At 38.4% G+C, this 23902-nt stretch overlaps 1 protein-coding gene across 18 annotated transcripts in view; it reads right to left on the bottom strand.

Moving 5' to 3' along the window:
* Positions 1-1424: 1424 nt before the first annotated feature.
* The window catches only part of mark3a (MAP/microtubule affinity-regulating kinase 3a), a 61850-nt gene continuing 39372 nt past the window's right edge, over positions 1425-23902 (bottom strand). For 4 of the 18 annotated variants that reach the window (XM_067613884.1, XM_067613885.1, XM_067613888.1 and 1 more), the window contains 8 exons: positions 23074-23186; positions 22643-22790; positions 21242-21459; positions 20583-20686; positions 16101-16373; positions 13452-13478; positions 4272-4316; positions 1425-2372 (listed from right to left, as the gene is read on the bottom strand). In XM_067613884.1, coding sequence (XP_067469985.1) covers positions 2027-2372; positions 4272-4316; positions 13452-13478; positions 16101-16373; positions 20583-20686; positions 21242-21459; positions 22643-22790; positions 23074-23186 — 1274 coding nt within the window. In that variant the 3' untranslated portion in view covers positions 1425-2026. Of the gene's footprint in view, positions 2373-4271; positions 4317-8499; positions 8842-13451; positions 13479-16100; positions 16374-20582; positions 20687-21241; positions 21460-22642; positions 22791-23073; positions 23187-23902 lie in introns of all 18 variants that reach the window. The other 14 variants (XM_067613886.1, XM_067613889.1, XM_067613900.1 and 11 more) reach the window with 9 other exon arrangements.

The following is a 23902-nucleotide window of genomic DNA, read 5'->3' as shown; positions in this document are numbered from 1 at the left end:
ATTTAAACATTTCAGACAAACTAGACTCCGAAACTGATTCCACATCTGAAACAAATTTTTAAATCATTAAGAAGCTCAACTTGAGCTTCATGTCAGTAAGTACTGTTTGTTATTTTCCTGGGTTACAAGTCGGCCTGAAATGATGATTTTCATTATTGATTAAACTACAGATTATTTGTTCTGTCTATAAAATGTAAGAAAACAGAACAATGTCTGTTGTGACGTCTTCAAATATTAAAATATTCACTTTACTTCATGTACGACCCAGAAAAGCATCAAATCAAAGCATCAGAAGCTGCAATAAACACATTTTTCACATTTTTGCTTAAAAATAGTTGCAGATTAATTTTCTGTCGACCAATCGTTGCCGCTCTCGTTTTAATTGTTCTAAATCAGGTTGAAGTTTAACCCTGTTTTGATTTAGACACAAATATTTTTTGACCTAAAAATGCTTGAAACACCATTTTCACAGCAGACGTTTTGACTCATCACCTAAATACTGAGCAGCCATCATGAGTTTAATCACTTCCACCTGAGCTTTTCCTGCTTAGACAAGTCTAAATGTTCCCTGTGAAAAAGCTCTTATTACTAAAACAAATCACTCCGTATCCATCCTGGGAAACAAAATCATTCCTCTTAGTTTAGTAGTTTCTTTTCTATCAGTACTTTCTAGTTGAGTTTTGTTCTTTAATGGATCATTGATACATACAAATAAACATTAAATAAATAGTCCGGTATTCTCAACATGTACAGAACATTGAACTCCTTCACAAATCAAGGACTCAAACTCCCACATAAATACTAAAAGACACCATCAGGGAGGCGACTCATGATTGTTTTCATTATCGATTAATCTGTTGATTATTTCCTCGATTAATCAAGTAGTTATTTGGTCCATAAAAAAACATCAGTTTCCCAAAACCCAAGATGACGTCTGCAAATGTTTTGTTTTATCCACAAACCCAAAAATATTCAGTTTACTGTCACAGAAGACTAAAGAAACCAGAAAATATTCACATTTGAGAAGCTGGAATGAGAGAATTTGGACTTTTTTTCCCTTAAAAACAAGACTCAAAACAATTAATAGATTGTCAAAATAGTTGGCGATTAATTTAATAGTTGGCAACTAATCGATTGACTAATCGTTGCAGCTCTAGAGGCAGGTGTGTCGATACATTTTTATTTTTAACCATCTGCTTGAGTGTCTGCAATTGGATTTGTTTTATGCCTCATATTTCTTTTTAAAATAAACTGTTCCAAAAGTACGTTTCATTTTTCATCAACACTGAACATTTCATTTCAAATACTGGAATAAAGCTCCACAAAAAGGAAAAAAAAAAAAGCACCACACTTTTTTTTTTTTTTTTTTTTTTTTTTAAACCTTGAACGCATCGCAGTACGAATAACCAACGTGAGACGAGACGTTCAAGTTGACAGACACTTTAATTGAGACATGAGTGACCCTTAACCATGTGGGCATTTACACGGACTCCCCCCCCCCCCCCATCATCTCTACTTTGTAACGAAATACAAAAAGAAAAAAGAAAAAAAAAAAAAAAAAAAAAAAAAAAGGAAGAAACAAAATGAGTATTGCAGTGAAGCTGTCTTGAAAGTAAGATACATTATTTACACTGAAAACAAAAAAAACGCTACGTAATTTTTTTTCTTTTCCAGGAGAGAGAGAGAGAGAGAGAGAGAGAGAGAGAGAGAGAGAGATAAAGAGAGAGAGAGAGAGAGAAAAAGATGAAATAAATAAGACTAGAAATGCTTTTTTTGTCCACATTCACAGCATGACAAATCATATTCAACTCGTTAATGTCGACCCCGTGTGGCCAGAATAGACTGAGATATTAGTAGGTAATTCAGTGATTATTGCCAAAAGCCTTAACCTATACATTATAATATTCAATACATACTCTGTATTTTGTTTTTTTAAAAAAAGGAGACATTTGGAAACTGCTACTTGGATGATTGTACAGCTTAAATACTTCTAGATATATATATGTATACTTTTAAACCCTTTTGTTCATAGCTTTAACTCGTTGGCAACTTTGGAAGCAATGTTTTTGAAAGCGATGGATGATCCGGATATCCGTTTAAACCTGACGCCGTTGAGGGAGAGACGGGGCAGCTTGCAAACCTCCATCTCCCACTGGACCAGGTTTTCGGCGCGCCCGTCTCCGTGGACGCAAAGAAGCAGGAAACTCTCTTGCTGTTCGTAGTCGCAGTTGTTGGCGTCGAGCACCTTGCGAATCTCCCGCATGATATCACAAGGCTCCATGGAGCTGGTGGTCCTCATACTCCAAGTGAATCTGAGGGAGCGGGGTTTACTGTCTTTATTTTCCCCTTTTTGATCCCCAGGTACATGGCGACTGTCGGCAGAGAACAAAACATAAAGAAAAGATTGAAACCTGCAGATTTATTAACTGTTTTCTCATCACAATGTCAGGAGTTTGTTTTTAAAGCCGTGTGAGGTGGATTAACAGATTCAACAGCCACTTTGTTTCACTAAAAATATGTTCTTTTTTATTCTTTAGTAGCCAAAAGCAGCTGATCCAATCGCCCGAACTGAGAGAAATCAACAATTATACATTTATCTAGTGGCTGGTGTCTGTGTTTCCACCTCCGGCGCTTCAGCTCCAGTCTGAGCTTCTCAAATATCGTTACTGCATTTGAGTCACAGAGCGACAGTTTCTCTGAAGAGATGAATAAAAACATTTACTGCTGTTGACTTTTTAAAACATCTGGATGGAAAATGATTCTGCTCACTCAGTTTGTACATGAACCGACTTTTTTCATTTTCTATCTGTTACATTTGTTTGTATTAAGGCGACTTTTGATTATTTTTTTATCTGATAGTTAACAGGATGTTTTCCTTGTTAAAAAGGTTTTTGGGGGAAGTTTTTCCTAATCTGAATAATCTGATAGTAGATGTTTTATAGCAGTACAGATTGTAAAACTCCCTGAGGACAAATTTGTGATACTGAGCTACACAAATAAAAATGAACTTGACAACAAAGATCCAAATCTGAAAACAAACCAGGACGTTGTGGTTAAGACGACTCACTTTCTATTAATTTACTTAATTTCTATATCTTTCCTGTGTTATAAAAAGTGAGTAAGGAACTAGTTTATTTCCAGCTACTTGGATAAAAAATAGTTTATTATTTTACTCTTCATTAAACTCTCAAATTATTATCAAAAAGGCAAAAATCAATTCAAAGTCAAGTGACACAATATGAGCAGCACAACAGACGAAGATGTAAACAACTGTAATTTCCTTTGGGATTAATAAAGTACTATATAATATAAATTTGAGGTTTCCACAGTTGATTTAAAAAAAGGTTCTAATAATAATAATAATAATAATAATAATAATGTCTATTGAGCTGCGACTAACAGTTACTTTCATCATCGATTAATCTTTTCTTGATTAATAATTTGGTCTATAAATGATCTGAAAACCGACGTCTTCAAAAGAAACAGACCAAAACCTGAACATATTAAATGTAAGACAAGGAAAAAACACTGATTGTCAAAATATTTGCTGATTAGTTTTCTTTAGATTAATCGACATATTGTTGCAGCTCTAAATGTTTCCATACATTTAAAGAGTCTTAAGAGTATAATAACAGTTAAAAATCTGCACTTTCAGATATAATAGTTGCCAAAATCAACAGGTTGTTAAACAGATATTCTATATTCATGCCCTTTAAAATGAATCTACAGGACAGGAAATACAGCGAGCACCTGGGAAACATTTTGTGCAGCAAACTAAACATTTTTTCATCCAGATGTTTAAAAAGTGTCTCCGTGGATTCATGAAATTCCTCCCGAACAGCAGTAAATGTATTTATTTCCTGGAAAAACTCTGTGACTTGAATGTAACGTAAACTGGAGCCGGATACATCCATGCTGGATTAAAGGCAGGGTTTTTTTTTTTTTTTTTGAGGAGAGGGGGGGCGGGGGGGGGAAGCGGGTATTAGGAGGATTTCTCAGGCTGTCAAAGGATAAAAAAACAAACAAACATGCAATGCAAACTGAGCAGCAACACGAGTACGATGCAAACATGCAGGTGTTCAAACCGTCCGACACATTCAAACATCCCGGGAGAAACCAAGCAGAGAGAGGAAGAGGAGGAGGAGGAGGAGGAGACGAGGACAAACTGAAGCCTACAATAAGAGGGGGAGGGGGCACCGACACCTGAGGGAGGAGGAGGAGGAGGAGGAGGGAGGGGGGAGTGTGTGTGTGGGGGGGGCAGGTAACCTCACCTTGAGCCCTCAAGTCTCCCGTTTCTCTCAAACTCGGTTGAGACTCTGAGGCGCACGAGAAGATCAGACAGGGAGGAAGAAAAAATAAAAATAAAAAAAGAGGAAGAAGAGAAAAACAAACAAACAAAAAAAAGAAGATGTGGATTGTGCACGACATCAATCATTTCAGATCAATTTCCAGTGAATAAAAAAACAGACGTACAATAAGAAGGAGAGCGAGAGTGACACCGAGGTGAAGCGACACGAGAGCCACCACCGAAAAAAACAACAACAGAATACACAAGTGCCACAAGAAAAATGGAAGAATTGTTTTTGTTTGTTTTGTTTTTAACTTCCATTCAGATCAGTGAAGAATCATGAGAGGAAGAAATAAACAATGAGAAATGCAAACGAAGCACCGTGATCCCGACAGACACAAATAATCCTTCAACACAAAGCCAAGACGGAGAAGCATCTCATGAACTAACGCAGGACAAACTACTGACAGAGAAGGAGCTGAACTTTTACTTTTTAATCAAAAACTCGTTTAAACTCAGGCTACGTTCTTTTCAAGGCTGCGACTAACGATTATTTACTCGATTAGTCGTCTATAAACTGTCAGAAAATGGTGAAAAATGTGGATCAGTGTTTCTTTGTTTTGTCCACGACTCAAATATGTTCAGTTTACTATCGGAAACCAGAAAATATTCACATTTAAGAAGCTGGAATCAGAGAATTTACACATTTTTCTCCTAAAGAATGACTTCAAATGATTAATCGATTATCAAAATAGTTGGCGATTAATTGATTAATCGACTAATCGTTGGAGCTCTAATTATTTTGTTTCCTTCTTTTTGGAAGTTTTAAAGCGAGAAAAAAAATAATGTCAAGATGTTAATAAGAATAGTTCTCCAGTGTTGATTTATATCACGATGTAGAACATTTAAACACAATCACATAAAATAATCAAACAGCATCTTAACTCAAAGTCCACTTGCTAGATTTTTCCTGAGCTTTCAACCACACAGAGGAATGCTGCGAAATGAAAGGTCTGGAAACAACTAGTAAGTGGACATTGAGTTAAGAGTTAATATCAAAATCAATTAGATGCTTTTGTTTTTATTAGAGCTGCAACAATTAGTCGATTAATCAATTAGTTGATTAATCAATTAGTTGATTGACAGAAAACGGTTTTGATAACTGAATAATCGTTTTTTAAGCAAGAATACAAAACATTTTCTAATTCAAGGCTCTAAAATGTGAACATTTTTTACTTTTCTTGATCGACATTGTAAATATAATATTTTGGGGTTTTAAATGTTTAAACTAACAAAAATATAAAAATTTGAGGGCTTCAGATGCTCCGATGGACATTTTTCACCATTTTATTGACCAAATAATCGTCAGATTTATTGATAATAAACATAACCTTTAGTCATAGACCTACTTATATTCTAAGTTTGTTTTATCTACCTTTTTATAGTTCTATCACTCATTTTCTGATCTTTATGTTTGACTTGTTTTATTGATTTAAATTAGTTTTATTGATTGAATGAAGACTAGTGACAGCTTTGTGGACGCTGATGTGGATCAAAATAAAGAATAAAAAATGCTGAAAAATCTGTCTTCTACTTTTACACATCAGAGAAAAAAAACTCTTCAAATGTACAAAATAAAACCTGCAATAATTTATTCTGCTGATCTTTTATTAAAATTTGCTTGAATCATGAACTGACCATACTGATATTTTTAAGACTTCTTTACTTGTTTTCATTCATTTAAACATTTGATCGTTGTTCGTCTGACTTTATATTCATTTAACTGTGGTTTTTTGTACACTGGTTGTGTGACTGTATGTTGAGATCTGATTGTAAACTGATTATTATTGATCTGAACTACAACACCTGATATGAAACAGTTACTTAATCTTAACATTGGCAAGAAAACATTTCACCCACAAACTTCGTAATCCACGATGACACCCATCACAACAGTAATACTCACAAAAATGATGATTAACTGTAGTGTGACTGACAGCGTGTGATGTGTGTGTGTGTGTGTGTGTGTGTGTGTGTGTGTGTGATGTCTGCCACACAGACGGCTCATGTGGATGCTGGTGTTGAGGATTTTACATGCACATGAACACAGACACAGTTTTTAAGGCAACTTTTCTGGGCTGATGCAGACGGGAAACTCTCTACAACAGGAAGCTCTAAAAGAAATCAAACCAAATGAATAATCGGCTACGATTCATCCCTGATGCGACTGAAGCAACATGATCAAGAAGAAGAAGTTCTTAACAGTGCTGAGCGACAGAGGAACTGTGTCAACTAGCCGAACATACATAATACTCTTCCTCACTTTGTCTCTCGACCAACAGAAGAATTTGATATTTAAGAGAAAGAGGAAAGAGTTTAAGGAAGTGTTTGTTAGTTTCCCTCATCTATAACTTCCTGGTTTAATAACTGACCATCAGCAGTTTGGACAAAAGGTTCCAATACTACTACTACTACTACTACTACTACTACTACTACTACTACTACTACTACTACTACTACTACTACTAATAATAATGACAGATTTACACTCAGCGAGCACTTTATTAGGAACACCTCTGCAACACAACAGCTCTGCCATAAATTCTACTTTTATGATAACATTATATTAAAAAGTGTTCCTGATGTATGTTAATGGAGTGGACACACTATTAGAAACACTTCAATATAATGTACTCCAGTACACCATCACCACCCACTACGACCTCAATAATAAACATAAAGTAAAATTATCACCTTTCTGACAATGTCAACAAAAACTAAGAATGTAGAAGCTTCATAAAAGTAGAATTTAATTTATGGCAGAGCTGTTGTATTGGATTGTATTGGATTATATAGGTGTTCCTAATAAAGTGATCGGTGACTGTAGTTTGACGGCATTTGCAGAAGCATCTGTGCGACGTCCTTCACTGACAATCACAAAGTGTGTTGGCTTGATGTCAAAACTGCTGCCGCTGCATCATTCAGGTAATTTTACTCTCCAGAGAATAAATTAAAGTTTATGAGTTCTCAGTGTTCCTTTATTGAACAGGAAGAACAGCTACATCAACCATGAAGGTCAAGATATGAAGTTATACATTATTTTTTGCATTTACTGAATATCACCTGATCAAAGCTTACTGGTGACTTGTTATAACTCATCAGAACAATTATAAAAACCACTGAAAAGCTCTAAACTGTAGCTGACAGCTCTAAAGTTTCCTGCACTGAGCTCAAAGTCAAGATTAATGATCTATAACATGAGACCACAGTATCAACGCCAACACACGGTCTTTGTAGCTTCTATACTTCGCTAATAAAACGATTCTGATCCTAAAGTTCATGACACGGCAGCTCCCTTCAATATTTCTGTATGTCTCAAGTTATTGTGAGCAAATCACTCAACAGGGCAGCGGATATTTGTATGATTTTTGCATTGATGTGATAAAATATGTTGATTTGTCAGATATTTAATTTGCCAGTTCAACCAAAAAAACACACTTTCACATTACCAGTCAAACGTTTGGACACACTTCCTCATTCAGGTGAACGGGACGGTGTGTCCAGATGTTTGACTGGTACTTAGGAGTTATTTTTTTTAACTTTGTCTTGATCTACATCAGTATTGCAATATAATATTAAATGCTGTACACCAAGAGAGGAGCGTATTAATTTCGCTCCAACTCGAGGTTGCCAGAAAAGATTAATTTCTATAAGAAAAGCAAAAATACGCAGACCAGTCGAGCAGGTTCTGCCTCTTCACATTGTCTCTTGTGTATTTAAACTGTGTAAAACAGACAGCAGCTCGTCCTAAAATAGCCCCTGAATCACTACAAACACACAATAGAAATACCTGAATAACTCAAATAAGCAAATAAGCACCCAGCTAGCTGCAGTTAGCCCCCCTGCTCCTCTAACACAACGGGTTTATGGTGTAAAGCTCCCAGCATGCACTGCAGCCTGCGTAACAGAAAAACAGGACAGGTGGAGGAGGAAGTGACTCCAAAGCTTTCCCGACAGCTCGAGGGGACTTGACAACAAGAGGGTGAACAGACAGGACTGACAGCAGGTCCTGGATCGGTCGGGGCAGCTCTGAATGTGTTAAATCACAAGACCGAGAGGGTGGAAGGGGGGAGGGGGGGCAGGATGGTGAGGGAGGGAGGGGGGGGTGGGTGAGTCCCTCCACATAACCGACACTGAAAACAGTCCCTTACTCTAGATCTTCATCTTCCTACAACTCTCTATATCTTCTGCTCCTGAATCTGAAAGAAAAAACGGGATTCTGAAAAGATGGCAAAAAATTTCTCAATGGACACATGACAAGAAAGAAAAGAGAAGAGGGAAAGAATATTAAGATGTGAGACATGACTACAGATCAGAAAAAAAAGAAAAAAAAAGAAGAAAAAACATGGAAGGATGATGAGAAGGAAGGAAGGAAGGAAAGGCTGATAAGAGACTGGAGGGCAGAAGACTTACTAAGGGTCTTTCCTCCCTGGGTAGAAGGGATGGCAGGCCCTGTTTTGGCCGTCTGCCGTTTGGCCGGGTCAATACTGACCCTAGGCGGAGAGGAAGAGCAGCAAGAGGTCAAGGTTAAAGGACACAGGAAGGTTAGGAAGACAAAAAACACACAAAACTGTGAGGAGAGGAGTGAAGGACGGAGCGTGAGATGACTGAACCTAAACGTCCTGAGAGGAGGAAACTTGTTGATTAAGTCGCAGGATGTGATGAGCAGTTTTTATCAGAGATGTATGGAGTCCCGAAACGGACAAAATGTAGTAAAAAGGTAATTAAACAAGTCAAAAATATAAATGAAAACACCAATAACTAATATTGTTTGTTAAAGAATTAAAATGAAGTGTAAAAATAAATATAAAGCTTCTTTTTACTTTACTTTTTTAATCTGTTGATTACTTTCTCAATTAATCGATTAGTTGTTGACTAAAGAAACCAGAAAATATTTTCAGAGAATTTGTTAATTTTCTTCTTAAAAATGGCTCAAAATGATTAATTGATTATCAAAATCGTTGGCGATTAATAGTTGGTAACTAATCGATTAATCGACTAATTGTCGCAGCTCTACATTTGATCTCCAATCAGTTGGTAAACAAGCTGAGCTAAACGCTGAGGCTGATGGGAAAGTCATTATTTGGTCATAAATCAAAGTATTGGATTGAAATTTTGACCTGATGGTTTCTGCAGGATGTAAAGTCACATGATCAAAGTTATTACAAGTCGTCCTGATGACACAAATGTGTGAACCAAGTTTCATGGCGATCCATTCAATAGTTGTTGAGATGTATCAAAGTGACAACTTTAACCTGCTGGTGGCTCTAGATGAAAAGTCAGATGATCACCAAATTGATTTTGATTGATCCTCTGGACATTTGTACAAATTTTCTAATCAATCCCACAGTTATTGAGATATTTCAGTCTAGGACGTGATGGACCAGCCGACCTATACAGCCATCCACAGAGCCTCGTCGCTAGCATGAATTAATAAAAAACAAACAAATCTTTAAAGTGTTTTCTCTTTATCACCAATCAGTTGATAAAATAATTAAAACCTACTTGATTTTACTCTGAAATGCATCTTTCACTTGCTCATTTTATTTTTCAACTCCTCCATTTTCCACATTCAATCATTTATTTTTCCAGAGATAAACATTTCCCATTTTCCTCAAGCTCATATGATAGTGAGACAGGTGCATGTCCGGGCTCTGATTGGTCCAGAGTTCAGGCAAATGAAGACATTGAAAAATTTAAAAAAAAACCCAGTGAAAGATAAATGGAAGAGTAAAATAAATTAAGTTTTAATTGATTTTATCAACTGATTGGAGGTTCAAGAAAAAGTATAAAGCTTTACATTTATTTTTACCCTCAATTTCAATTAGTTAACTGACAATATGATTAATTGATGTATTCAGTTATATTTTTAACTTGTCTGATAACCTTTTACTACATTTTGTCAGTTCTGGGACTCCATATAATGAGGACAAACACATAAACCAAAGTGAGGTGATTCAAGCGAGATGGGAGGACTGATGACAGATGAAACCGGAGCCTCTGGATAATGTCGACGCTGCCAGAGGAAGAACCGTCTACCAATCAGCCACCAGAGGGCACCGCCGAGCCTCCAGACGGCGCCCTGCGAGGGCCACAAAGCTCCTCTACTGCATCGTTCTGGGAGGTCAGAGCTAAAACAACAGCTGGTTCAGTTTATCAGCAGCAACCTAACCGTTTAAAAAAGATCTATTTTAAGATTTTAATTGGCTTGTAAAATAGTGAAAGTTTTATATTGGTGTCCAGGCCTGATCACAGATCAGTTTTACAGCCTTCTTTTCCAACCCTGAACCCATTAGGGAGAGAAATGAACTGAGACTGAACAGACTCCTTTGAGCAACCACAGGAAACCACAAGTCCTAATGTGCTAAATGTTTTTAAAAGGTTATATTTTTCCATGAAATGAGAGATTCAGAGAAGTTGTTCTAAGGAGTTCTGGATTTCTAAATTTGGCACTTTACAAAACTGAGAGCAAAATTAGGATTTTGTTTTTGTGGATTCAACTGGATTCAAGTTTTGTTGAGAGAACAAAAGGGAACTGACTTGAGGGACAGTAAAAGTCAACCACAGACTGACTTTGAAATTTATTACGGTTATCCATAAAAAATAAGATTTGTTTATGTTTTTTTTTGGAAATACGGAGGTTGAAAGAGTCCAGAATTTGCCTTTTTATCCACTGATGGATGAAAATTACAGAGAAAATATCTAATTGTGATTTTTTTTTTAGACCAAGATTTTTAATACATTAAACTAGAATTAGACAAGATATGATTGCATCGTTATGACATTGCAAACTTTTCCAGTGTTCTATAAAAAAACAACCAATTTATTATGTTTTTTTGGTGATTTATATGTCTGTCCTTAATTTCTGTAGCCAATAGGCATAAATGTTTATTACATTTTGGAAAAAAAGGATGACGGTGAGGTTGTTTTGTATAATCTGCACATATGATGATCTACAACATGTCACATGACTTATCAATCGACTGTATACAAGGAGCCCAGAAACGACCTCTGACAACAGCCTGAAGGAGGAAAAGAGGGTTTGAAGAATAAAGTCTGATGTACTAGAGAGGAGTTACACGATGTGTTTTCAATTCTGATGGGACTTTTTAACTGAAGCTTCACGCTGTTTTGCGTCTTTGCTGTCGTCTCTCGTTTTTCAGAAAATTATTCACTGAAACACACAAGAAATCCGGTCCAACCGTTCCCAAAGACGAAGGAAAAATAAAAACAACAACTGCAAAATGAAGTAAAGAATCGACCGACAGACCTTTCAAAACATATTAACTTCCAACTTAAATAAATAAGTTGGAAGCAAAAGCACAACGAAACATATACCCCCCCCCCTCCCCCCGACTGGATAGATCAACCTACACAAACACGTCAATCTAAAGAACACACACATCTGCTTTTTAAGCTCTTTATGAAAACAGGAAAATTCTCTTTCTGGGTGATTTCTTTCTGCTCTGACAGGCCCGAGAAATCACTTCTGAGCCAGAGAGAGTAAAAAAAAAAACAACAACAACAATAAAAAAAAAGTGTTTTATGGTGAATAATGCAGCAGAATAATGTTTAAGGCACCGTCTAAAATGTGCAGTTTCAACAACAGAGAGAGAATTCAGTCGTTAACAACAATCATTTGTGGTGAAAAAAAACAAAACAAAACAAAAAAAAAAAAACACAAACCACAATCAATGGCAGCTGTAAGAAGCAAACCCCATGCATGCATTGGCGATTGATTAGTGGCAAGCTGCTTTGTTGTTGCTGTTGGTTAATCGACTGATTGTTCAAGGAGTCCGGTCTGCTCTCCCAATCAGCCTTTATCCACTCAGACCAACCACAGCCACGCTGAGTACATTTACACTCACACACAAGTTCAACCTGATTAATGCAGAACTCAGACTAAACCATCATTTATAAGCTTTGCAGTAGCGTCTTCTTCAATTAACCTTAAAACAAACATTGTCTTATGGGGAAAATTTCTTTCTTATTGTGTTACATTCATCTTAAAGGAATAGTTCAACATTTTTGAAATATGTTTATTCACTTTCTCGCCAAAAGTTAGATGTGAAGATTGAAATCACTCTCAGGTCTGTGCGGTAAATATGAGCTGGAGTCAGGAGACCGTTAGCTTAGCTTAGCTTAGCATAAAAACTGGAAATAGAGGGGAAAACAGCTAGCCTGGCTCTGTCCAAAGGTTTAAAAAAAAATATGCCTACCAGCACTTTTAAAGCTCACAAATTCACACTTTGTCTTGTTTTTCAAATCTGTACAAAAACAGATGGTAGCTTCTGTAACTTAAATGTCTCATTTAGTGTTTTTCATTCATCTTTCTGAAAAAATGAAGCGTGATCCCGGAGTTTACTCCCCACTACAGCAGCAGCAATCAATTTAAACCTTTATTTTAACAAAGTTAGACAATGTGAATATTGAATAAACAAGCTATGAGATTGTTTTTCAGAAAACTACCTTCCTTATCTAAACATATGAAGTGAGCCACATGATATTCTGTTGAGAAAGGTTTTGTTTCAAGGCTGAATTTTTAGTTATTAGCATAGTTACAAATGTTAATGTGATTTTTAATGAAGGTTTCTGGAAATTCCTGTTTCACTTTGGCTCTATAAACAACAATTAACCAATTTCATGTGGCGTTAGAAGTGCTTGTAGGCGGATTTTGCAACTTTTACACACAGCCAAGCTAGCCGTTTCCCTCTGTTTCCAGTCTTTATGCTAAGCTAAGCTAGCTAGCTGCTAGCTGTAGCTTCATACTTACCGTACAGACATTTGAGTTATCAATCTTCTCATCTAACTCTTAGCAAGACAGAAAATGCCAAAAAACGTCAAAACTATTCCTTTAATAAAAGTATCGACAAATTAGATCATGTTAACTCGGCTCTCGTCACTTTGTGAATCTTAAAATCTGATCACAGTAATCTGATTGTGTGTGTAAATGTACCCAGAGAGAGTTTTTTTTATTCTGCTAAGCGGTGTGTTAGTTCAGTGCCAGCAGCCCCACGCGTCTGGAGAGTTTCAGTTTCAGTGAGATTTGTTTTTTTTTCGTTATTTTTTTGGCACAGAGCGAAAGGCAGTACAAGAGTCCTACCTTTTGGTAAACCTGAATGACATGTTTCTACAACAGAATCAGACAAAGAAACAGTGAAAATGGTGAAGGAGAAGTGAAAGGAGGGGGAAGGGGGGGATATGAGATAATCTGAATGAGTGAACAAAAATGGGGTGATTGGAATCATCAGCTGTGGAGAGGAAGATTCTTTTTTTTTTTTTTTTCTTTTTCATTGATTATCAAATGATTTCAATTCCTCATTTTAGGTCAGTCATTGCAGGAGTGATGTCGCTGGCCTGGCTGCCGCTTTTACAGCCTTTTTCATGCCGAGAAAATGTCTTTTCTTTTATTGAATATGGCTATAAATTCATTCATAAGTTTTTTACTGGGACACGGCCATAAAATATTCAATTTTCTGAGTAAGAAATGTTCTAAAACTTCCACTAAACTTCTGAGAGAACGGTACGTTTCATGTTCACACTGACTTATTACAAACATACCGAGAGGAGTGAACATTACGATGATCTGGACAGACAGGTGACAGTTTTGGTGATGTCATCTCGCATCATCAGCTCCACATAAACACCCACGTGGGGAAATTCCTTCTTATTTCTTCATGAGCTCTTTTTAATATGAGAAGATAAATAAAAACAGGAGTCCCAGTGAAGTAAAAAGTGATCAGAATTTCCCCACAATGATGCAGGATGGCGTCACCAAAACTGTCCAATAGAGTCGTGAAGCGTGAGGCGGCCGTTGGATCAGGAAGTGTTTTTCTCCGTTCTGGTTTCCCCCCCCCCGTTTCATTTTTTTTTTCTTTCAACGATCCTTTAGGTTTATATTTTGACCACCAGCCTCGGTCGCCGTTGCTATGGAGATGAAACCAGTCAAAGGCACTAATCAGAGCGGTAATTAATTTAAAATGCTTCCTTGTTGCAGTTGTAAATAAAACACGGCGACCGATTTCACTCAAAAGTGACCCAGATATTAAAAACAAACTGATTAACGGTAGATTGTAAATCTTTTATCTCGACATTGTGATCTTTAGCTTCTGCTAAGAGCGCAGCCGTTCTTTGAGTTAACGTACAGCCGGCCAAGATTTCTTTTTGTTATTTCCCCAACTGGCAGAATTAACATTAATTAGCAACAGCTGAGTGAATCTGCGGGCAAAAGTTGGCATCATGACTGATAAAAAAAATCAAAGTCACAACTTCAGCTTTCACTTTTTACAGCTCATCAGCTGTTAATTATGCAAATTATGATTAAAATTGCAGCTCTAGTGATATAAAACTTACCCTTCTTCAAATTGCAAACTTTTGGTGTATTTAACATTTAATATTAGATTGTATTTGCTAAAGAAAAACAGTCTTTTTTCTATAATGTTTTCATTATTATTGAACATAGAAACTCAGGACTCTCCCTGATAATTTAACACTCCTGTAGGTTTATATTACGACCACCAGTTTGAATTATTTCAACTTTGTTCCTGAGAATCATGTTTTGTCAGTGATTTTGGTTTGGTGGGCGGCTAAAAAATACTACAATACCCATGAGCCTCGGCTGCCGTTGCTATGGAGATGAAGTCAGTTCTTCATTGCTGCATTTGTAAACTAAGAAATTAAAATCTGTAAAATCTTCAGCTTCTGTCAGCTGTTAGCTGCGCATGTGACTGGACTTTAATCTTTTAAATCATAGTTAACGTCTACCCTGATATTTTTAAGTACAGACTTGTGCCTTCGACTTTCAAACCCGGATATTTTCAGGAGAACATCGTGCCGATCCGAGCCGTAGAGGAGCTCCGACTGTGAGTCATGTAACGCCGTTTATGGGAAGATCAACGGGATGTTTACTTCCAGAATGGCGAAATATCTCCTTCCACTTCACGACTCTATAAATGAGTTACCTGTCAGCTCGAATGGCTTCATGTTTACTCCTCTTAAAGTAAACCAACAGAACAGCTTCCATAAACTGACTTCTTTCTACAAACACTGTATGTGATCGGAGAGTCGGACCGGATTAAAAATGTAAAGTTTCTGCTTTGATTTAGATCAAAGACGACAAACTTGAGGTTTAATTGCAGAAGAATTTCTAACATATGTTCTGTGTGAAAAGATCTATTCAAATTGATCAGCAAACATCTTTAATGAATCACAGAACTTGTCTGAGATGATCTGTCGTGTTACGGTCCAGGAACTGGTTACGGCCCGGTTCCTGGACGGTAAAAACAGCCTCAACCGTTATAATGAATCTCGTTAAAAACAGGTCAACTTGTGGTTAATTCAGAGTGGTTTCGGTTTCTCTGGCAGGCAACCAGGCAGCGACAGATAAACAATTTAGACTTAAGAATAAATCACATCGTACAGGACAGTGCAGTGTTCCCCCAGCATGTAATTAATCATCCTAATTCTACAAGGCACTGTGTTGATTGGCTTCTAATTCGAACAGACAAGAGTGACAGGAGATTATACTGTACAGAGCCGGGCTGGAGTCTATCCGCTTTCTATTTCAGTCAGGAGGAGGGTTCGCCTCGACGTTTAGCAACTCAGAAGTGGTGAAAAAGTCAAATATTTTAGCCTAGAATTTAAGCTTTAAGCTGACTGAAGAGAAAGAGATAAACCCCAACCCGTTCGGATCTTCACTGAAGCCTGACCTGAGGCGTTTGTTTTTTTTTTTTTAAGGTGTTTCGTCACCTACCTGCGGGTGAGTTTGGAGGTGAGTTTGGAGAAAAGGTTGCTGGTTCCACGGCTGCGGGTTTGGGAGAGCGGGGTGGCGTCGTGGGATAGGGTGGGGGAGGCCGGCGGGCCGTTGTACGTGGCGGTGCGGCGGTCTCTCAGCTGGCCCCCGTGGAAGGTGCTGCGGCTGGCGGTGCCTCGCGGGAAGCGCAGTCTGTCGGGCGTGGTGGCGTTGGCGATGCTGTGGGTGGACGCCACGGGGTTCCTCTGGCCGCCGGGCGACACAGCGACGCTGCTGAGGCGGACGGAGGAGGAAGAGCAGAGGAAACAGTTACTATCATGTAAGGTTTGAAGATCACAACAGTAACGTTTTTCCACTGCAGTCGATACGTCAGCGCTCCCGACACACTTTCCAAAAACTATTTCATTCATCTCTCTCTCCAAAATAAACCAACCAAACCTGTTCAGTGTTTACAGTGAAGGTCAAAGGTCACCTCAGTAACCACGGGAACACAAATGTATCACTGCAGTGGAAAAACCTTTATAACAGTTGCATCACATTTTCCCTCCTTATCTTCAAGATGGCCGAGTGTTGCTATTCCTACATGGATTTCTGGTGTTGACATGAGTTTAAAGTCAATGAATCTTGCAGGTTAGACGTCAGCAGGGTAGGAAATTGAAGTGGTGGATGAAAAGCAAAAGTCCTCTGATTTAAAATGTTTCCATCTTGACATTAAGTGCCCTCTCTTCAACTAGTTTTATAGACCGAAGAGCCACAGGAAGTAAATCAGGAGCTGAAGCAAGAAGAAAAAGTCCCTTGTGTAGAAAGTCTTGTTCCTGTTGAAGTTAAGATTTATTACATGTACAGAAATAACCTGAAGATTTCCCAATAAATGCAAACTAATTCATTTCTATCTGCTGAAAATGTGAAACTGCAGTAAAATGAAGGAGATCTGGTCGTAATCAATGGATTAAGGACATGTCTTGTAACTCTGCTGAGGTAAAGTAACATGGTTGGGAGGAATTGTACATATGTCATTTTAATTTATTAGTTTTTACATTTATTAATAAAATATTTTACTTGTGTATATGTATGTTTTGTTTCTTTTATCTACTCATTCCTTCCCTTTGTAACTGTTAAGTTATTTTATTTAATATCATGCTTCTTATAGTTTCTTGTTTTACTGAGAATTTTAGAGAATGTTATTGAGAAAGATATAATGAGGGAGGGTTTCTTCATAACTGTTTATGAGTGTAATGTTTATTTGAAATGAACAAAAAGTCAATAAACACAGTTTTGAAAGTCTTGTTTGTGTTTCCACAGCATCTGAAGAAATGTGCAGATTAGATTTTTTATTTCGATAACGGATTAAAAAAAACAACGGCATTGTTTGAGACTCAGTTTCCACACTGAAGGAAACAATACAGTCGTCTTGTGTTTTTTGTTGCACAACCGTTGGAACGGAGTAGAAACGTTGACTGAAACCTGCTCTGAAGTAGACGATCTGCTGAGTGATTGATGGTCGTTTAGTTTTGCTTCACAACATAAAACAGCGATGAAACAATTAGATTAAGATTAACTTCTCGTTACAGTACAAGAAATGTCCAGTTACAAGTTGTTGCAGCTGCAAGTTTTATGTTTCATCAGCTACTTTCAGCTCTGATAGTTCCCGTGTGATCAGAAGAGGGACTTTTTGGGGGGTTGGGGTCAAGCTAAGGCACTAAATGTTGACCCCAGTTGTTCTGTCTGAAACCAGTAAAGTCTGACAGTTCCTAAAACAGGCTCCTGGAAAAAGCTCCTGTAGTGAAAATGGGCTTCAAGTGTGGATACAGGACCAAACATCTAAAAATAAAAAAAGTGAGAGAATTTTGGCAAAAAGGACAGACTGTGAAAAGTGAAGACAAATTTCCCACCCTGGACGTCAAGCTCTAAGCTCTTATCGTGTACAATGAGAAGAGTGAGTCGTGCCCCCTGATCGGTTAGCGTCTAAACAAAAACAGACGATGGTCTGAGGGTGTTGGGAGAGCGTGGGGGGGGGGGGCTCGGCCATCGTGTCGTAGACGAACAAGTGAAGGGACCCAGACGGAGAAGATCGGGGGGGGGTTTATAAAGTTGACAGAAGAGGATGGAGGAGAGAGAGATCAGGAGCAGAACTGTGAGAGTTTGTTATTGCAAATGTCTGCAGCGGAGCCAAGAGGGTCCCTCCGGTTTCTGGCTGGCGGAGGGATGATGCAAACACGGAAAAATATTATCACACAGAGTTTAAGACCTCGTTCGTCAAAACGTAGCTCCAGTGTGTGGATATATATTTTTCCCCCCCTCCCCCCGACTTGTGCCTCCACTTTTATCAGCGTCTAAATCAACACCCATCATGTGCCGAGCGCAGGTAAAATCTCAGTTATCTTCAGTAATGAGACGCATTTCAAAATCTAGTTAAAATAGGGATTTGAATCAAATCCTAGAAGTTAGATCAAGAGGAGGACGACAAAGGAGGAATTAATAAATTAGACTCGTACCACGTACTGCTGTTAGTCGCTACGACCTTCAAGTTAACGGTCGAGAGCTTCTTTATATGACAGCAGGGATAGAAAGTCGCCTCGAACCGCATTTGACTGGATAAAGTTAAGTAAAAACTTCCAAATGAGTCAATAAAAATACATTTTCCAGGAAGAGAAAAGAGGCATTTTGACATAAAAACAGTCGCATTAATATTTTTGAAATATATTTGGCAACTTTACATGTTTTATACTAAGAGATAATGGAACAATTCACACAGATCAGAACTTGGAAAATATGTCTTTGTCTTAACTGTTTTCTTCTTCTGACCATCATCTATTCTCTGACTGTGTTCATATGAAACTAAAGCAAAAGCCTAACTCTGTATTCAGAGTTCTTATTGGTTGATAGATACGCTACTTCACAAATCAGTAGCACTGAAACACTGAGCGCTAAGACTTCAGTGTCTAGAGTCATCGATGTTTTAGAGACGGTTTGAAAGCTGCTCTCATGCCACACTCGAGTGTTTTGTCGTCTCTGATAAAAACCATTTTTGGCCGAGACACAGACATGCAGAGAGCTTTCACCAGACAACAGCCAGTAAGTTCATTTTTTTCTTGTTTTGCCAACTAACAGAATTAACGTTAATTAGGCCGGCTGAGTTAATCTGCTGCTGAAAGTCGTCATTATGGCGCTGAAATCAACACTCCACTGCTTAAACTTAATTATCTACAGCTTTTTAAAGATGCGGTTTATTATGTGAGTTATAATTAAAAGTCGCAGCTCTTGTGTTGTTGAAATTGTACTCTTTTGATATAAAAACAATTAATTGTTAAGCTGTAACTCTGAAATTTGATGAAATATATATGAATTTCTGTCTGATTTAATAAATTATTAACACGTAAAATCTTGTCTTTTACCAGCTCTCGGCTGATGAGCCTTAATTTCAGACGTTGGCACCAAAAAAACAAGTTGGACGCACACTTTCCTTACTGTTCTTTGCAGGGAATGAAGTCCATGGTTTAGTCGGGGGTGTTACAGAGTGTGAAGCTGGCTGGATGTGTGGGTTAGCGAGGGGGGGGCCAAACAGTGGCGGAGACATGAGACAGGAGACAGACGGGGGGGTGGGGGGTTGGAGGCCCTGTCGTCTTACTTGGGCGTGCAGTAGTCCAGAGCGTAGTAGGAGTGGGGCAGCGTGGCCCAGCCTGCCTGGCAAGCGTACAAAGGGCCGACGGTTTGATACCTCAGCCGCACCGAACTGGACGAGGCACCGAACGCAGCGGCCGCAAAGGCAGAGGAGGGGCTAGTGGCACAAGCCATCTCAGTCATGCTGGTCATGCCACAATGAAAACAAACCCCCCCCACCCCCCCCACCCAATTCACAAACACACACAGGCAGAAATGAAAAATAAGATGATGAGAAAAAGGGAAAGTAAATACAAGAAAGAAGGAATAGAAAGAAAGAAAATGAAGGAATGAAAACCTTTTCTAAGAATCTGGCTTTTCTTCCAATAATAAAAAAGGACAATATGGACTCAAACACTTCACTGGAGTTCAACCAGTTTGGGTTTGGAAGGCTGACATTGATATTTCTGTACCGAGCCTACCAATATGCATATTTACAATCCTCGACTTTGACCATGTTTGTGTTCTTAATGAGGATTTTTGCATTCTTGTCGGGTGGAAGAAGCTCTAAAAACAGCATTTAGACCACAATACTGGCGACGGACAACACTGACCTGTGGTTAAATCTAAAAAAAAAAAAAATACATACTGACTTCCCTAACAGGTTCCACAAATATGAGCTAGCTCAATAATCTCATTAAAGCCATTTCCAAAAAGTAACAAAATATAACCATTAAACAGTTAGTTTCCACTGGACTTCACTGACCCCACGGTAAAGTGGAACCATCTGAAACCTTCTGCTTTCTGTTTGTACTGACACAGATTTCATGTTTTTTTTTTGAGAGGAAAACAGGTCAAAGGCAGTGAACGTCCTGGTCTCACCTGTTCTCCTTCCCGTTGGGAATGACGGAGAGGCGGTCCGTGTTGTTCCTGTCGCTGCAGACGTACGTGTTCCTCCTGGTCATGCCTGCTGACGCAGTGTTATTCTGCAGAGAGAGAGAAACAAGTGTTTGTGTTACTATATTAATACAAACAACATGTTATAAAGGAGAGAGTTTCAGTAACACTCTCATGTCTGTTTGGTAAGCTAACACTTAGCTTAGCACAAAGACTGTAAACAGGGGGAAACAGCTAGCATGTTTTGTGTGTTTGTTTGTTGGATTTTGTTACTTTTGGACCAGAGCTGGAACGACAGTCAATTAATTGATTAGTTGATTAACAGAAAATGAATTGCCAACTATTCTGATGATTCATTATGATCATTTTCAGTCATTTTTAAGAGAAAATGTCCCAAATTTTATGATTCTAGCTTCTCAAATGTGAGTATTTTCTGGTTTATTTATTCTTCTGTGATAGTAAACTGACTTGCACCATTTTTGGGCATTTTATAGACCGAACGACTAATCGATTAATGGAGAAAATGAACTTATTTTCCAAAAAACTATTCAAACTACTTAGTAAAAACCATCAGGAGATCATCCAGCTGTCGACAGATGAGCGTAGAGTGTGTTTTTTATGTTGTAAGTGATGAAGAGACTCACGCTCGGGCCGGTGGTGGCGCCTTTCCTGCGGTCAGGGATGTCGGCCTTGTTGGGGTTGTTGGCGTTGCCCAACAGAGGGCTGGCAGGTGGAGCGCCGCGGCTCCCCGGGGTGCTGGGTTTACGGAGCTGGACTCCACCTTCCTCCTTGGCGCTGTTCTCCGCTGTGGTGGTCTGACTCCTCTTCGGATGAGCCATCCCAGGAGGGACGTTCTGACCGACTACAGAGAGAGAGACGAGACGCGGACTTTCTTTAATTTCATGGCTTTTATATGAAATGAGACGACCTACATCATCAGCACATTTTGGTATTGTCTGTATCTGTCTGTATAAGTCTGTTTTCATGCAAAATAATAAACCTGAGGCCTCATTTTCAACAACAGTCCAGTTTCAGCTTCTCAAATGTGATTCAAGTATGAGTATGTTAACTTGGGCTAAGGGATACTGTGAGGAGAATTTTAAAACTATTTTCTGACGTTTTAATTAATTGTTAAATCAATAAAATAATCAGCAGCTTAACTAACAGTGAATAAAATCATTTGTTGCAGCCCTACATGTGTCATTTAGTGAAACTTTGTGAGTGAGGTCTAAAAAGTAGAAACTTATTTACCAAAATATTACAGTTGCAGTGCAAAAAAATACAGAAAAAAACCCTGAAAATAGCATGATATTCTATAAATGTACCGCGGATAATACTTGTGAAGAGGCGTGTGAGAGTTTAAAAAGGTTTAAGTGAAGCTCTTTAAGCTGCAGATCTGAGAGGAAGAGGAACAAACCGAGGTCACTGACGAAGCATTACATCACTGAGCTGTGCAAACAAGCCAAAGGTGAAGTGACTGGTTTGATTTCACTGCTTTTATCAACAAGCTACTCACAAAAACCAACCTTTATACAGAAAAGCACAACAGACTCTTCTGTGTTGTTACAAAAGAGAAAATAACTGCTCACAATGTGAAATAAAAAAATAACCACATTCAATATAAACCAGTAAAACCATTTTAAAAGACCCTGAAACCAGTTTTCTTGATCCGCGTCTTGCGGTAAGAAATGAATCCAACATTAACACCAGATTTTTCTGCTGAAGTTACAACAGTTTTTGGTTATTTCACATAAGAGCTTTCACTATTTTTTTAGTTTCATAAAGCGCTCTTGACTGGTTTGTGACTGGTTTGAAATGGGCGGGGCTCAGTAGGAAAAACGTGATGTCATATATTTCTGTGCACCAACCAGGATTCAACAATATTTGAATCAAAATGTGATGACAGTTGTTTGCTTTTGTTGCCAGTGCTGTCAGTCAAATCTCTAATCAAACTAAACTGCAACGATTAATAGATTAATAGATTAATCTGCAACTATTAATTGGACTGAAGAAGAATCTGGAAGACCTGGTTGAGGCCTCCTCACCTTGTTCACTGTAACGTCTCTGTTTGTGGTTGGAGGAGACGCTCCTCTGGACTTTGAGGTGGGAGGGCGACTGGCCGTTGAGCTCGCTGTTGGGTCTGGGTTTGGCCAGAGACAGGTTGCTGCTGGAGGCCGACTCGCTGGGCTCCAACTGGGAGACAAACAGTAAATAATCAACTTTCAGATTACTGACACTGTAATGAATGCTGAAAATCAAGAACCATCAACATCAGACTAAATTTAATTGGATTAAGTTTGTCTCTCTCTGACGCTCTGGTCACTTCTGTCCACAAGACGTGATGAACCAAAACTTCATGAGACAGACAGAAGCCAAGTTTCCATCCAGATGCCAATTACATTGACCTTCTGTAAACTACAGAATGATTAACAGACAGGAAATGAGGAAATCCAGACACTAGATCAGCTGTTTGTACCTCAGAGGCCTTCCTGCCCAGCAGCAGGTAGGTGGCTGTGATCTCGTCATACTTCATCTTGGCCAGAGAGTCCTGGATCTTCTCCAGGTTGTATCCCATCCCCACCATCACATCTGGACAAACACAAACCAGAGATTCAAAATGATGCATCTGACATTTTAACAAAACTTCTAAAATATGTTCTAAAGACCGTTTTGAATAAAAACAAAACAATAACTTTATTAAAGGGCACATAACAGTCATTTTATTCTCCTTGTAAAGTTAACTTTAAAAAAAGAAACAGCAGGTAATGTTTGCCATTTCCTGACCATAAAAAAAGGACTATAAAAGATTTATATTCAGGAATATCCAACTGTCTTGAGATAAAACTCTCCATGTAGTTTTAAGAAAAGAAAAAGTCATTAAATAATGATTACAGAACATTTCACTCTTCAATGTTTTTTTATTTGACATCTCTGCTGTGTTCGTTTTGTGTCATTACTTCCCAGTAACTTAAAAAAATACTTGAATGTAGTGTGATCACATATACGGCGTGTGTTAAGTGTTTCAGGTGAGTGAGTCGGGCAGCGGTGAAGCTCAGGTAATCACCCCCCCCCGCCCCCGCCTGCTCTCCTGTTCTGCCACCATCAATCAGAAGCAGGAAAAGATGCTGATTGGAGAGCGTGTGTGAGAGCACATGTGCAGTACTGACACAGAGTGCTTCTCTAACGTGTAACCCACCCCCCCTCCCATCCCCCACCCCCGCTCTCACGTTTACAGCAGCATGTCAGATGAAGCACAGAGGTGTTCCCTGCTACAGCTCCTGCCTGCTCAGCTTTAAACATTTATT

Source organism: Thunnus thynnus, chromosome 16, assembly GCF_963924715.1.
Source record: "Thunnus thynnus chromosome 16, fThuThy2.1, whole genome shotgun sequence".
Classification (NCBI taxonomy): Eukaryota; Metazoa; Chordata; class Actinopteri; order Scombriformes; family Scombridae; genus Thunnus; species Thunnus thynnus.
The sequence above is the reverse complement of the archived record's forward strand: the minus strand, read 5'-3'. Positions and strand labels throughout refer to the sequence as shown.